The sequence below is a fragment of the Hesperophylax consimilis genome, chromosome 5 (genome assembly GCF_061612785.1).
Source record: "Hesperophylax consimilis isolate HC1 chromosome 5, BYU_Hcon_1.0, whole genome shotgun sequence".
Lineage (NCBI taxonomy): Eukaryota > Metazoa > Arthropoda > Insecta > Trichoptera > Limnephilidae > Hesperophylax > Hesperophylax consimilis.
Window position 1 is genome coordinate 26,623,482 of NC_142840.1, and position 14,723 is coordinate 26,638,204.

Consider the following 14,723-nt stretch of genomic DNA (forward strand, 5'->3'; position numbering starts at 1 on the left):
GCCAATTCAAGCAACGTTTCAATTCTGAATTGTAGTCTTACACTAGGGCAATACTGAGATATCTTTTACTCTGGAACGTATCGAAAATATACACGAGTAATTTGTGAAAGAACACAAATTAATAAAATAAAATTTACTTTCGACCTCCTGCTTGCTGGTCTTACTGTCTGGTCTTACCCCTTGATCACGGAGGCCTTCAATATATCCATGCTACCAAATTTTAATAATATGTTAATGAGCTACTCAGCACGGGAGATCCCAGTAAGGATATTAATATCTCGACTTGCCACAAAAAAAGGAAGATAATAACATGTATAAAATATATGCCACGTGGCACACTTTTCATCTGAATCTAAGCCATCTTGCAATTAGTATGAATTAACTGGCAGAAATTAGATAAATAAAGCAATTCAAACACTTGTGTGTAATTAAAATCATAAAACAAAGCACAAACCTAATTTAAAGCATCAACTTAAGAATGCTTCAAATGTTAAAATTTAGCTTCCACTTCATAATAATAAATTTGTTCTTAAATATTTCACATTGTCTTACTCTATCCACTCAATAAAATAGACTCGGATGGTAGGATAAATATATTTTTCCCACGAAAGATAAAATAATAAAGCAAATCCCACTTCGAATTGATAAGAAGTGTTTATTCGATATGAATAAAAATTACGAGACGTTCGGAACACCGAAGGCAAACTTCGGAAAATCAGAAATAAGTGCTTTCCGAAAAGGTGTCGGGCTTTTAAGCAGAAAAGAGTAAGGAATTGCAAAAAATACGCTACCATTTAATGAAAATCGCGATTTACTTTGAGGGCGACTCGAGTGGATTTAAATTGAGCTCAATAAGGAAATTTCATGCTTGTTTTATTGAATGCTGGTTTTCGCATTTCATTATTTATTACTTTTCTTATCAAACACTTTTATATTTTCTTACTCTTTTAGCTTTGTGTTTTGTATGACATTTTGGAGATAGTGTAAATGAAGTAGGTATTGATTAAGGTTCTTTATTACATAAATTCCGACACGGTACCAGCAAAAGGTCAGATGGACCCAGGTAATTTAGTTTAAATTTTAATCAATGGATTTGTAAATTCCTTTAAGGTAACTTCTTAGATTATTTATATTTCACCGGACATGAAAATTGTTTTAAAACATTGCATTTTGTAATTAAAGATCCATTGTAGAGATGTAGTAAAATTTGGGGATGTTCAATTTTGTTTATAGTTCTAAAGCTGACATTAAATCTACATTAAATATAGACTGCCAAATGATATTTCGTTTATTGTGCTGGCTGCCACAATCAAAACACACCCACTCGAGAGATTATATTAATTTATATATAAATTTACTAAATTATTTAGTTCATACCATTCCTCCAAATATTAATATGAATGAAAATACATGAATCTGATTACTGTGGTTTAAAGCTAATGAATCCACCTAAATTTCACTGTTTATCACAAATTTTTAAGTTTAATAAATTTGGCAAAAATCATTGGAGTGAATACTTAATGTAAAAAAAATAACAAGTCATTTAAGAGCCGTAAAACTTTTGTAAACATAATATTACCATTGTCACCTCTCTTCAGTGTGAAATGCTACGCGCTTTTATCTCGCGTATAAAATCAAATAACGTTGTTTAATCAAATTTGACGCCGCGTCTCGCGTACGTCGTCGGGTTATGAGTGTACGGCATTACGTAGCGTTGACGAGAAGACAAATCTTTTAATGTGAGTAAGAAATAATAGAATAATACAACTCATTATTTATTAGTGAGTGAGAAGTGAATTAGTGAATTCAGACAGAAAGGGGAATGTTGTGATTATGTTTTGATTTAGGAAGTTTTAGGGCATGCGTAGTGCGTAGTATTGAAATTGTTTTTAAATATAGCTCGTTAATTTTCAATATATAGAATTTCTACTAGTACCTATGGGGTTCAATTATAAATTGCTTATTTAACTTAAATATTATTCTATCGACCTTATGTAACATATACAGCTTAACTACCATAAAATATACAAAAAATTATATTCTTACGATAATTGCCAAAGATAATATTCAGTGGCGTAGACAGGGTTTTTAATTGGGGTAGGCAGTGTGAAAATATTTCAATATATGACATACATTAAACGAATAAGTGGTAAGCTGTTTTTTAACTTATTTATTTGTTAAGTGTATGGAAGAAAGTCAACTACTTCATGTACTAATTAATAGAGGTAGGTACCAACAGATGTCACTAAATTTGGTCTCACATGCACTGCCTAAACACAAACAAAAAAACTTTGCACAAATGCGTATTCATTTGAATTCATAGGCAGCTCACAGCACTTATGTACAATGTACATTCGATGCTGCGTAGTATGCAAACATTGAATAATCTTTTACGACGTTGGCGACCCTTGAGTACTCATAGTTAATGCTAATATCGCGTATTTACAAGACCGTCGGTGGGGCGCGCGCGTAGCTGCAATTCGCAGCGGAACTTCGCGCGTATTTTTAAAAGTGTTGATTGAATTTTTGCAATTATTGAATGAATTTTAATATTATTTATATTTTTATGCTACGCGAATACGGTAGGGAAGGCAGTGATAATATGCCTATATGGAATGCACATCATTGAACTGACATTTACAGATTCTCCTTCAGCAGGCGTCGGGTTAATTTTTAAATGAGATAATGAACTGGTCTACTAATTTTCTTCCTGTTCATTAAACGAAAACTGGTGTGGTTTTAGACCTTTAAATTGGCCTATATTCTTAAACTGTACCACCATCAAGACACACGAAATTTAATAAACGACTCGCTATAGATAATCTCACAAAGCACTTACATTTTTTTCGAACAGAATAAAAAACGTTATTGAGAATCGAAGAACAGATAATGCCTATTGACTGGTTTGTTTTGCTTTGATTCCATGAATACAATGTACTGACAACAACGGAAGGTAAAAGAATGTCTGAAAAAGAAGTCACGGTGGTATGGGCCACTACTGATTTAAAGCTCCCTTAGAGCCCCGGGGATGCAGGGAGCAAAGAGCAATGTGGGGCTAGACGTCGCGACGCCGCACCAATGGCTGACTGGATGGGCCCCTTCTCAGACACCCAAGTCACGGCCGAGCCCCGGCGCGTAAGGCGTCCCCGCGCTTAAATATAAATAAACCCCGGGCAATCTTTAAGGTCGTTGAAAAATAAAGGCAGGAAATATGCTACCGGGATAGAAATACGGCAATCGGAAAAATGTCTCTGTCAAATGTTCACGCTCCAAGCACCACCGGAGGTTGATTCGCGGAAAATCGAATAACGTAAACAAATTCCATTCTTTCGCGCTCATCTGTAGTAGTAATGTCAATATTTGAAGTAGATGAGGGCACCATGAGACTTTATTAGCCTGCGCCGCTATATGTTTTGAGACGGGATTATTTATCAATCTGTACGGAGAAAAATGATCCTGTTAAGATAGTAACAGCATTCGAACTTCCCGATAAAAAAATAGTCATTTGGAATATTTCGAGAACATATGTTCTTCTCCTAATACATATCACGATGGAATGGTAGAATATAAGTATGTCAGTATTTGTATGAACACGTGTTCCGTCGTCCTTGCAAAACATTTGCTTTTAACATTTGACATTTAACATTTTCACTCTTAACATTTGCTTTAAATTTAAAAAAAATAGTCATCTAGAATATACCGTTGGCGTATGAACCGGTGTACCCCCTAAATTTTACCGTTTGAGAATTAAATTTGTAGTCTCGTGCAAAACAAAAATATGAATGGCATACGTATTTAAAAAAAGTGATCAAAATATGAGTAGGCTTGATGAATTATTAAATGAAAAAATAAATTATATACAACATTAATTTCGTTTTTTCCTTCTTTCAATTAAAAAAGGTTAATTTAAGGCTATTTGCTGTAAATCTAAATGTTCATTCCTTGCAGATGGCTTTGTGTAAAGTAGCATTCACAATTTACTATTGATGTTATTTTATATTATATTTGAAATCATAGTTATTCAGGTGATTGAAATAATTCATATGGTTTAAAAAATGCATTTGATTTAAAATATCTCTTCGTTAACAAAACAGCTCATAAACGTAATCACAACCAAATTCTTTTTTAATATAATAAAACCTCTTTTAATACAATAAACCTTTTTTTTAATATAATAAAACCGATATTCCTAAGTTGAGCCCGATTACGAAAATAATATCTTTTCAATTGGCCGGAGATATTTTATCAAGTACAGCTTCGTAAAAAGTGTGCATATCCGATCTCTCCCCTGTCTATGAAATGATTTACACCCTATGAAATCCTTAAGACGGAATTCCCTTTTCTATCTAGGTTCCCCCAACACCTAACAACTGTTATACCCCCTCTTACCCTTTCTAGAAAGCTTCAAGGACATCTTATCTTACCTAGCATTTCCAGCGAGTTCCCTTTACAGAACCAATCAAATGTAAATTAATGTTTTGTTTCTAATAAAGATACTCAGATTTGTTTCGTTTAAAATGATTACAATTTTTAATTGCTCTTTCAATTTTTGTTCAGTTTTATTTATAATAATGTTCAATTTATTTTGTGCTGTAGGTAATAGATTTTTGCCTATGTACTATAAATCTGTCACACAGAGAGATATCAAATTTAGATGTCTTTGGCCACACAGGATTGGGTTTGTGCCGTAAAACGGGATAAAATAGTGTTATTAAAAAGTGAAAACAAAACGTTTTAATTGTAATGAATAGTATGCTTACTTAAATAAAATTATTTCTAATATTAAAATTACTACCCGATTTTCAACATAATTTTTTCGAATATTTTTTCACAGAACACTCAATATTTTTGTGAACACTTTTTTTTTGTTAATATTTTTTTATTGATACATTTACACCAAAACCATTTTTAATTAATCAATTACCATTTTTTAGAAAACATTATTTGGCAGAGTGAGCCTCACTGGGTGCAAAACCGTACTGAGGCCCCATTTTACGATTTTATAACACAATATGCATGTAAATAAAAAGGACTTAATTTAAACGTACTTAATGAAGTAATGAAAAAATAATAATCCAGGCAGTAATAAAACTGCAGTAATAATCGTTGATACGGTTGTGTATAATATGTGTACCACTTAGTATATTTTTGATTCTATATGGATCTCCCTTTTTGCTTTAATCAGTATTTTAATAAAGTTTGCCTCATTTTTTGTATCGAATGTAACATTGTTGAATGATTTCATTGCCTGGTATCTTTTGAGAAATATGAAATAAATCTTAATGCTTGATTTTTTTTTGAATGGTTTCATTGCTTCGTATTTGTTGAGAAATATGAAATAAACCTTAAGTCTAGTCTAGACGAGTTAATTGAATATTTTAAAACTTCATGCATCATATGAATCACACTGCAAGGTAAAAATAATAAACTGACATAAAAATGTCCATTGCCACTAGCGAGTTATTTTGAGAGGACCATCCATAGATTTTCTCTTTTGTATTTAAAATAGTAGGAATTTATAATTTCGTTGTAATACAGGGTTTTCAAATAAGAGGTGTTATTTTAATATTTCATCGTAAAAGATCAATGGTTTCGTTGCTTGTGTGGCACGTAGCGCCGTTTTGTTGAAATAAAACGTTGTCCAGATCAATACCATCCAATTCCGGCCATAAAAATAGCGCAATCCATTCACCGTAACTGTTGCTCCTGCCTCATTTTCAAAAAAGTCAGGTCCAATGGCTCCGCCGGACCATAAACCGCACCAAACAGTCAAACGTTGAGGATAGAAAGGCTTTTCAACAATAATTCTTGGGTTTTCCGAGCCCCATATGCGATAATTTTGCTTGTTGACGAAGCCACCGAGGTGGAAATGGGCCTCATCACTCAAGATGATTTGCATTTGATTCACTCAACTGAATTTTAATAATTTCAATGCGTTTTTGAAGCGTGTATCGTTCCATTATTAATTGCGTAGTTTCTACTTGGCAAATGTCAAAAAATGACAGCTTCAAAAGTAACATCTACCGAAATAGCGGCCTATTCAAAATAACACCTTTTATTGGAAAATCCTGTATATAATCATTGAAGACAATATCAACGGCTTTCAAACGAAAGATGTGAAAAGACAGAAAGAAAATTATTTAGTTGCAAGTAGTATATAATCGTTCTTATCTGTTCTGTTTCTCATTTTTCCTTTGGCAGGTGTTAATATTGTCATGAATGATTAAATATTACAATTTGGGGTTTTACAAATTATTTTATTCCACAATAAAAAAAGTTCTCTGTTACTATAAATTGAGAATGAATCTAATCTCTTCAATCTAACTTTGAAATAAAGACATTTTCTAACGATTATCTATTTACTGTCAGGTAAAATACGGGATATAAAGCATTCAAAAGCAAAATGTTAAATTAAACAAAATTGGTAAAATCCATTATGTCCCAATTAAACATTTATACAAAGCAGGTTTGTTCTCGCAGCACATGAATACGTTACGATATGTTTCCAACCAAAGGCTGTAAGTTCAAGAGTTATAGGCCAGAAAGTTGATAATGTTTCAGGCATTTCCAGGTTTTCTGTATTCATATTCCTTATAATCTTTGCCATAAATCATCAAAACGGGAAAACTTTCGGCTAGAAATTAACATCGGGAATCCGAAGATTTCCGCAAAAAAATATCTTCAAAGTTATTAAACGAGGAAAGTTAATAGCGATCTATGTAATAAATACCTTGTAGTGTAAGTATAATTATGTTCAGGAAAACACCAAATTTCTAAATTCATTTTCCATCGAGATCAAGCTTGCCGAATAGTTTTCAAGGAATTCTTTATAATACTATTTCATACTAACGAAGAATACGATATGATGTTAAAGTTATCTAACCCGTTGGATGCCGTAATATTCACGATAAATTAATTCAGAAAACCGTATTTTTAATTCTTACCTTACAGAATTTGAACACTCTTTCTACGAACTGTATTTTCAATTTGGGAGGCGGGTATGCGTACCACCGTCCCGGGAACCATTGATTGGATAAACAAAACCTCTTCCATAGGTCACCATAAGTGTTCTCTACATTTAGTACACATGTTCATGTTGTGAGGTTTGTTCAGATCTTGGCGGTGGATGCATCTACCCACCAGCTGCGGGGTGGGCCGGATTGGGAGAGGCCGGTTGAATTAGACCCTTTGTCCTCTCTAGCCGGACTCTCTCGATCCATCGCATTGCACAACAGTTCGAGGAAAGGATTTATACCTCCGTCTCAACTGGATACACAGAGCCCAAGTTTCCAACCCATTCCTCATACCCTTTTCTTTCCAAGAACTTCCTCTCCTTCCTTTCCTTAAAATCATTTTTAGGGATGCTGTGTAAAGCTTTTATAATTTAGTGTGTACAAACCTATTTATTAAATATTGGATTTCACATACCATCTGAACAAGTAATGATATATTTAATCAATCAATTAACATTATACACTTGGATACAGTTTTTTATGAATTACGTTATTATTTTGTACGTTACTTTTACAATTTAAAAACTGGCTGCCTTTTTTCTTTCGGAGTTATACCTATTTTACACGTATCGTTTTCTTTTTTAATGTTGTGTCACAAATTAAATCAAGTAAAATGTAAAAATTCATAACAATTAATAATTGAAAAAATAAAAATGAAAAAATATATTTTATTGAGGTTCTATTTCATCTTCATATAGTTATAGAATTTTTTTTTAATTTTATTTATTACTTGTAAATTATTTAACAATATAAATGATAACAATATGCAGACTTAAATATATAATTTTTTCGTTATTATTCTACTACTCCATAAGTTGAGCTCCAGGAGCTCTTGTTTATGGGAGGAGTATTTACCTTTAGTTCTAATGAATTTTTAAACAATAATCAAAAACTTTTGATATAAATACAAACATAATATTAACATAGGTACACAAATTAGAAAAGTGTGTTTTTAAAGATAATTAAAATAATATATCTTTTTACAGATTAAGTAAGCGTGAGGAAATTAAGGGTACAATATATCAGGTAAACAAATTAGAAAAAAAGTTTTTTAAAGACAATTAAATTAATTTATATATTTTTTACAGATTGAGTAAGAGTAAGAAAATTAGGGGCACAATTTTAGGGACTTAATTAACTTTTTGAATTGTTCATAATTCACAGTTTCGGTTACACCAATTTTATTTTTGGACAATAATATATTATACCATCTCACACTTAAATACGAATAGTGGTGCTGAGCCGTGGTCGTTCTAAGCATATGAATGGCTACTAAGCCATTAGTTTTGAATCTATTGCTTATGCTATCTGAGGGATGAATTTTATAAATAAAATATTCTTTATAAATTTGATATAAGGCGATTCTCTTATACAATTCTGTGATAGATGGTACATTAAATTCCCGAAATATCTCTAAAGTGGGGGAGTCATATGGTTTTAATTACTTTATCATAACACTATATTATTTCTTATTCAAAATTTATAAACTACCGAAAAACCATCATTGTGTTTTAACTTGTGATTACAAAGCGCCTTTCTATTTAATTTTCTAAGCTATTTTTTGCTAAAAATTCGCCAAACGAAAAAAACACGTCGTTTTTGTTTTTTTAGGAAAACCCGCGCTTATTTAGAGAGGAAATAAAGCAGAATTCATATACTGAATTAAATTAAAATCATTGAATATATTAATAAAAAGGTATTTCGCATCTCATTTCATTTAACAAATCAATCATTTTTATATGAATACCGCACAAGAATCTCAACTGCTCCCAACCGTCTAGAGCCAGTGAGACTATGGCATCCTGAATTGGGGTATGTTTTGAGGCTGAAGGTACTGAAAAAGGGAAAGAGATGGAAAAGAGGAAGGTGAGTGCTATGAGCTAAAGCTATATCAAGCAACTTTTCAATTCTGAATGGTGGTCTTACACCAGGGAATGTACCGCAAGTATATCATAAATGTATTAGTTTAATTAAATCAATTGTGAAATAACCCCAATTAATCATCAAAAAACATCACTTGCGCATGCCGGGATTTGAACCCGTGACCTTCGGCTTGCTATACGAGAGTCTTACCCCTCGACCACGGAGGCCATCATTACGCCTTCTGAAAGTTTTCCACTTAATTTTACCGAGTAACTAAGTAATTAATTTTTAGTTTAAATATCAATTACAAAGGTATTTGACTAAAGTCAGTCTTACTTACGTTGTCTGGGTACTAATAAAACGCCCCTTATCAACTAAAGGTACTATTCGATATTTAGTTTCTGGGTATAATACTTAATTGGATTCTGTAATCGATATTCCATGATAATATGACTAACAGTTTTAATATTACATTTGATTAAAACGACCCACCTAGTTATATAAACCACATAAAGGGGTTTGTTAATTCATCCATTAGGAACATATTCTTAGTTCAAGGTATCTCATTGACATCATTAATTTTATCGATATTCGAAATGTTAATTTAGTATCTTATTGATTGCTATTATGTACCAATAAAGTTTTCTTATTTCTTTAATAATACATTATCTTATACAGGGTGTCCGGGGGTGAAGAGTACTTACTTCAGGAGGTGTTTCTCCGCGATAGTACAAGTAAAAAAGATATAGATAGATTTAAGAATCACCTCCCGAAGTTAGTGCACTTTACCCTCGGTCATCTTGTAGTTTGAAAACTTTATAAGAATATTGTATAAACGATGTATTTGTATTTGTAAAAGCCTTTTTAATAGGCTTAAGTTAATAAATTTTGAAAATTTTGTGCTGTGTACGAGATATTGATTGGTATTTATTAGTGGACGCGTAGTTCTAAAAGCTATTTTGATTTCTAAGAACTTTACAATAATTTGATTACTTTTTTGATCTGTTTGTATATAATAATAAAACTTTTGTAATTTCAAAATTTTCACGTAGAAGGTCATTTTTGCATTTAAACAGCCAAAAATCCATGAAAAAACTTGTTGAAATTTTTATTCATTGGAATTATATTATTAAGTCTTGATGTATTTTATTATTATGTAGTATTTTATGATTATTTCCAGTCGGAACCCGATGACAGTAATTTGTATTTACACAGTGAAAAATCCAATCAATGCTATGTTGATAGTAAAATTATATGTTTTGTTACGTGTTTAAGTTGCACAAATATGATTAAAAATTTACCTTTAAAATGAAGACCATGATATGCAAAATTTAAAAAATTAACACATTTGTCAAAAATTTAAACAATAAATAGCTTGAATGAATCGTTCCCAAAATCAATTCTAATTTTGAAAATCAACGCTTTTCTCAAAGATTTCATTGAACCCGAGTTACACATTGACATATAGATAGATACACGACAAAAATAATTATTTTTAATGATTGTTTGTTTGTTTGTTTGAAGACGAAGCCGGTATGTGGCGGTTAGTGGTGGCGTCATGTCTGCTGGCTGCTGCAGCCAATGGGGAGAACAACTCCTCGTTGCAGACATGTCCGGAGCAGTGCATCTGTCTGTCACAAACTCAGGTAATTACACCTACTATCCTGTATTATAGGTATTTTGTTCTCTACATTACTGAACATTAGCCTCGTGGGCTACGTACCTCCGATGTAATCGGTGTAAGTATGTTTCCAGTGCACCCCCGCGCCGCCCCGCTCAGTACCATAGTGATCCGCGTGTTCCCATCGTGTACGCTTGATTCCACAAAATATTCGTTTTTCAGACTAATATTAATATGAGTTTATCAGACTAGTGATTAAGGATGTACTAAAAAAAAGTAACTACTCCATCATAGATGGCGCTGGTTCAAATTATTTAAGGAACAACGCATTTTGCAAGTTTTACTAAAAAATATTAAGATGTTTTATACGTTAGCGCCCGTACTAACGCAATAAGAATTGAACATGAATAAATAGTTTTACCCATAGTACCTACCCATAAATGTTTTCAGTATTTTAAAACTCAAATGAAAAAAAATAAAAAATGAGTAGCCCACTGGCAATGAAAATCTCAAAATTAAATACATCTTTTGACCAGCAAAACTATAATGCCCTTCCAAATGAAACTAAAAACACCATGGAGATAAAAAAAGTTTAAAAACGAATTCAAAGTATTACTAACTAAACATGAAGATGAGGAATTTATTAAAATTATGAAGTAACATCAACACAAATTGCAGTCAACAAACATGAACATTTTTTTTTTTTGATATTTATTGAATGTAAATATATTATGTTTACAGGGTAAGGTTTTATGCAAAGCACAAAGGATAACAAATTAATATTAGTAATAATTATTAGCCTAAAACACAAATATGAATTGAAAAAATAAACGCTGCCGACAGGAATATAACCTGCATCAATTCTGATTGCCAGTCAGGGGCACGAAATCACTCGATGTCACCTAGTGAGAAATTAAGTATTTAACAATACCTTTCCTTCAAACATAAAGTTGGTTATTTTCGGGTAAACAAAGCAACAATTGTTGAATACTAGAATTTATTTATTTATCTGGCTGTTAAAAATAAGCCAATAAAGATGCGGAAAACATGATGCGACACTCATACAACAACCTTCAATCCGCCTCGGAAATGAAATATCTAGTGAAGAGAAATATAAATAAATTACCTTACTCTTTATTTTTAAAGTAATCATTAATAAAAAATAAATAAATAAGGGCTTCTCAAGCACAGTCAAATAAACGAAAGATTTGCGCATTATGTCCATATTAAATTCACAAGATGATGAAGTATTTATGTCACTCCTGAAGCGACGCTATTTGTGGTGAACACACTGTTTCAGATAGAAATGAGTGCAAAGAATTATCTAATTTATAATAGGTTTCAGGTAATGTTAACTACACGTTGTCTAATGTAAGCCTTTTTTAAAAAATAATAAATAAGATAATTTAAAAAATATTGAAATTTCAGTTACTTTGTCTGTCATACTAATTTGATTGCTGCTATGCGACGGTTGATAGTGTGATCTTTACGGTTTGCTGATTCATAGGCAGCATAAAAAAATGCTAAAACATATATTATAATGTTTTGAATATTTATTTCAGGGTATGAAAATTATTAGAAAACTGACTGTTCAATTCAACTGGTTATCAATATGCATATTTTTTGTAACTCTGCTATCGGCGAAACTACGAGTATTTTCAGTTTTGGTATTAACTATGTAACAATTTATATACATTTTGAATACAAACTAAACATTTTAAAAAGCTAGTTATTGATAACAGTGCCCTTGCTGCGGTTTTTCACGAAAACGGCACTATATAAGTTAGCCAAATATTATTATGTATGTGTCGAAATCAGTAGTGGAGTATTGAAAAAATGTAATTAGTGGACATTTCAAAATATAACTGAAACGAAAATTAAGTGATATTATCCTTTCACTCCTACTTAACTATCATTTAAATCAAGATGTTAATTGTTTAATTAACAAGTCCAGTTTTGTCAGCCATACGAAACACTTACAGGATAAAAATTGTTTTTTAGGGTGTTAAAATAATTATTTAACATTTCAGGTTCTTTGCAACAATGGAGGCCTCGTGGACATCCCCATTAAGGCTCTCCCCGCGACTGTGGAACATCTGTCTCTCTCCAAGAACCACTTCCCCGTCATAAGGAGCGAAGCCTTCTCTGGTCTACGAGCCCTCCGCCGGCTATCCATGGATGGCAACAGTATCACAGCCCTCAGGCCATTTGCCTTCCGAGGGCTACCACGACTTAAGGAACTTAGCATTCAACACACCTCCCTTGACAATATAGCACAGTTCACATTCGCGGGACTACAAAACATAACTTCCATTCTTCTAGGATATAATAGAATAAAAAGGATTGAAGGTTACGCGTTCGCCGGTACCTCAAATATTAAACATCTTCTATTGAATAATAACCCCACTCACACTATCGAAACAAACGCCTTTTCGGGGCTAGCCAATGTCGAACACCTTGTTTTCCCTTCGGGTATTAAAAATATAGAAATAGATGCTTTTTCCGGTTTAACTTTTGTGAGTTCGATGAAGTTGGCTTTTATGGACCTCTCAACCGTGCGACGGTATACTTTCAGGGGACTTCTACACGTGAACGTGTTATCCATTCAGGAATCGGATTTAGGAATAATAGACTTCGGGGCATTCGAGGGGATGAGCTACATTGGATTACTAAACGTTATCAATAACAAGATCGATGGAATACGAGAGTTTAATATCACCTACAACAACAGCGTCAGAGCAATAAGGTTTCATGGGAATCATCTGCTGGAGAACCCCGACCCGGAGGCTGTGATTATAGAAGGGGTGGTTAAGGTGGCGGTCACGGCCAACCACTTCCCTTGCGATTGTAAGGCGAGAGGGATAGCCGACGGTCCTTTTGGAAACTCCACTACCGGTGATTTCCTTACGAGAAATTATTGCATTTCACCTTTGGAGGCTCGGGGGAGAAAGATGAAAGAAGTAGAGGCGCAATTCGCGGAAGGTTGTCACCGAAAGGTGACCAGCGGACAGGGTCCAGGAGAATTGGCGTCTCCGGCAAATGATTCCAAACCTTCAATCATATTGATATTATATTCATGTGTTGTGATGTGTTTCAATTTCATGATTCACAAAATAAGCTGATTTCATAAAATAGATTTTAAGTACCGGGAGGCGTGTGAACACGCGAAAAAATGCCAATAACCATATTTATATCAATATTATTACCAATATGTAAATATTTTAAAAGTGTCCCGATTTTTAAGTAATTTTACGTGGACAAATAAGCTTGTTTATATAAATGTATTATTAAAATAAATCATCAGTCATTTATATAAAAACGTTACGAACAATAAATATGAGGAAAAGGAGCTTGATTTGATTATTACGATGAAGAGTTTGTTATGAATAGGTAAGGGTTTATGTATTTATATTGAAAACTGTTTTCAAGACTGAATTCTTCAGACTGAAGATCCTCTGCAATCTTCAAATAATCTGCTAGTTTAAAGAAAATATTTAAACTTTTACTATTACTAAGAATTTATTAGACATTAGAGTTCGAATTCTTATTATTATTTTGTCTAGTAATACAGTAAGTAATACGAAATAAATTTCTCCTCAATTATTATAAGTTATTCATCCACGCAACGTATTGAATATATTTATTATTGTGTAGTCGGTAGATCGCCACGACCGTGAAAATGTAAAATAATATAATGCTTGGAATTTCACAAACTCAGACTAAGGAGAAATATTTATTGATGTTATAAAATAATATATTCATTAAGCTTATTTTGGTTGTAGGTATTTTAATACCATTTTAAATGAAACTTTCATTTATACTCAAAGCTTTGTGAAAAAAAAACATTATGTAAAAATTATTACTATAATAAAAACCAATTACAAGGAACATCAACATATTGCATATGTATTGTATCTCATTACTCCTTAACAGCTTAACATGATTAACTTAGGGTGAGTAATCGCTGTTCAAATTGAAAAATGCTGAGATATTTTTAACCCTTCAAATATCAGGAACCCAAATTCGTATGATGTTTGGGGACAAATTTGGTCTCCTAATAATTAAAGGGTTTTAATGCTTTAAAAATGGAGGACTCGCATTTCAAAACTGGTAAAATGGTTGCGCTCTTCAATGAATTATTTTACATTCATCATTAAAAATATTTTAATAATATTATATACCTTTTTTTTTTGTTTTTCTTTATTCATAAAAATATATTTGGATAC

General features: G+C 32.3%; 1 protein-coding gene across 1 annotated transcript in view; it reads left to right on the plus strand.

Moving 5' to 3' along the window:
• The window catches only part of LOC149423715 (uncharacterized), a 49,869-nt gene extending 35,596 nt beyond the window's left edge, over positions 1–14,273 (plus strand). Inside the window, exons 2-3 of the mRNA XM_089632087.1 lie at positions 10,401–10,522; positions 12,528–14,273. Of these exons, the coding sequence (XP_089488213.1) occupies positions 10,412–10,522; positions 12,528–13,619 (1,203 nt within the window). The 5' untranslated portion in view covers positions 10,401–10,411 and the 3' untranslated portion in view covers positions 13,620–14,273. The remainder of the gene's footprint in view (positions 1–10,400; positions 10,523–12,527) is intronic.
• Positions 14,274–14,723: the final 450 nt, after the last annotated feature.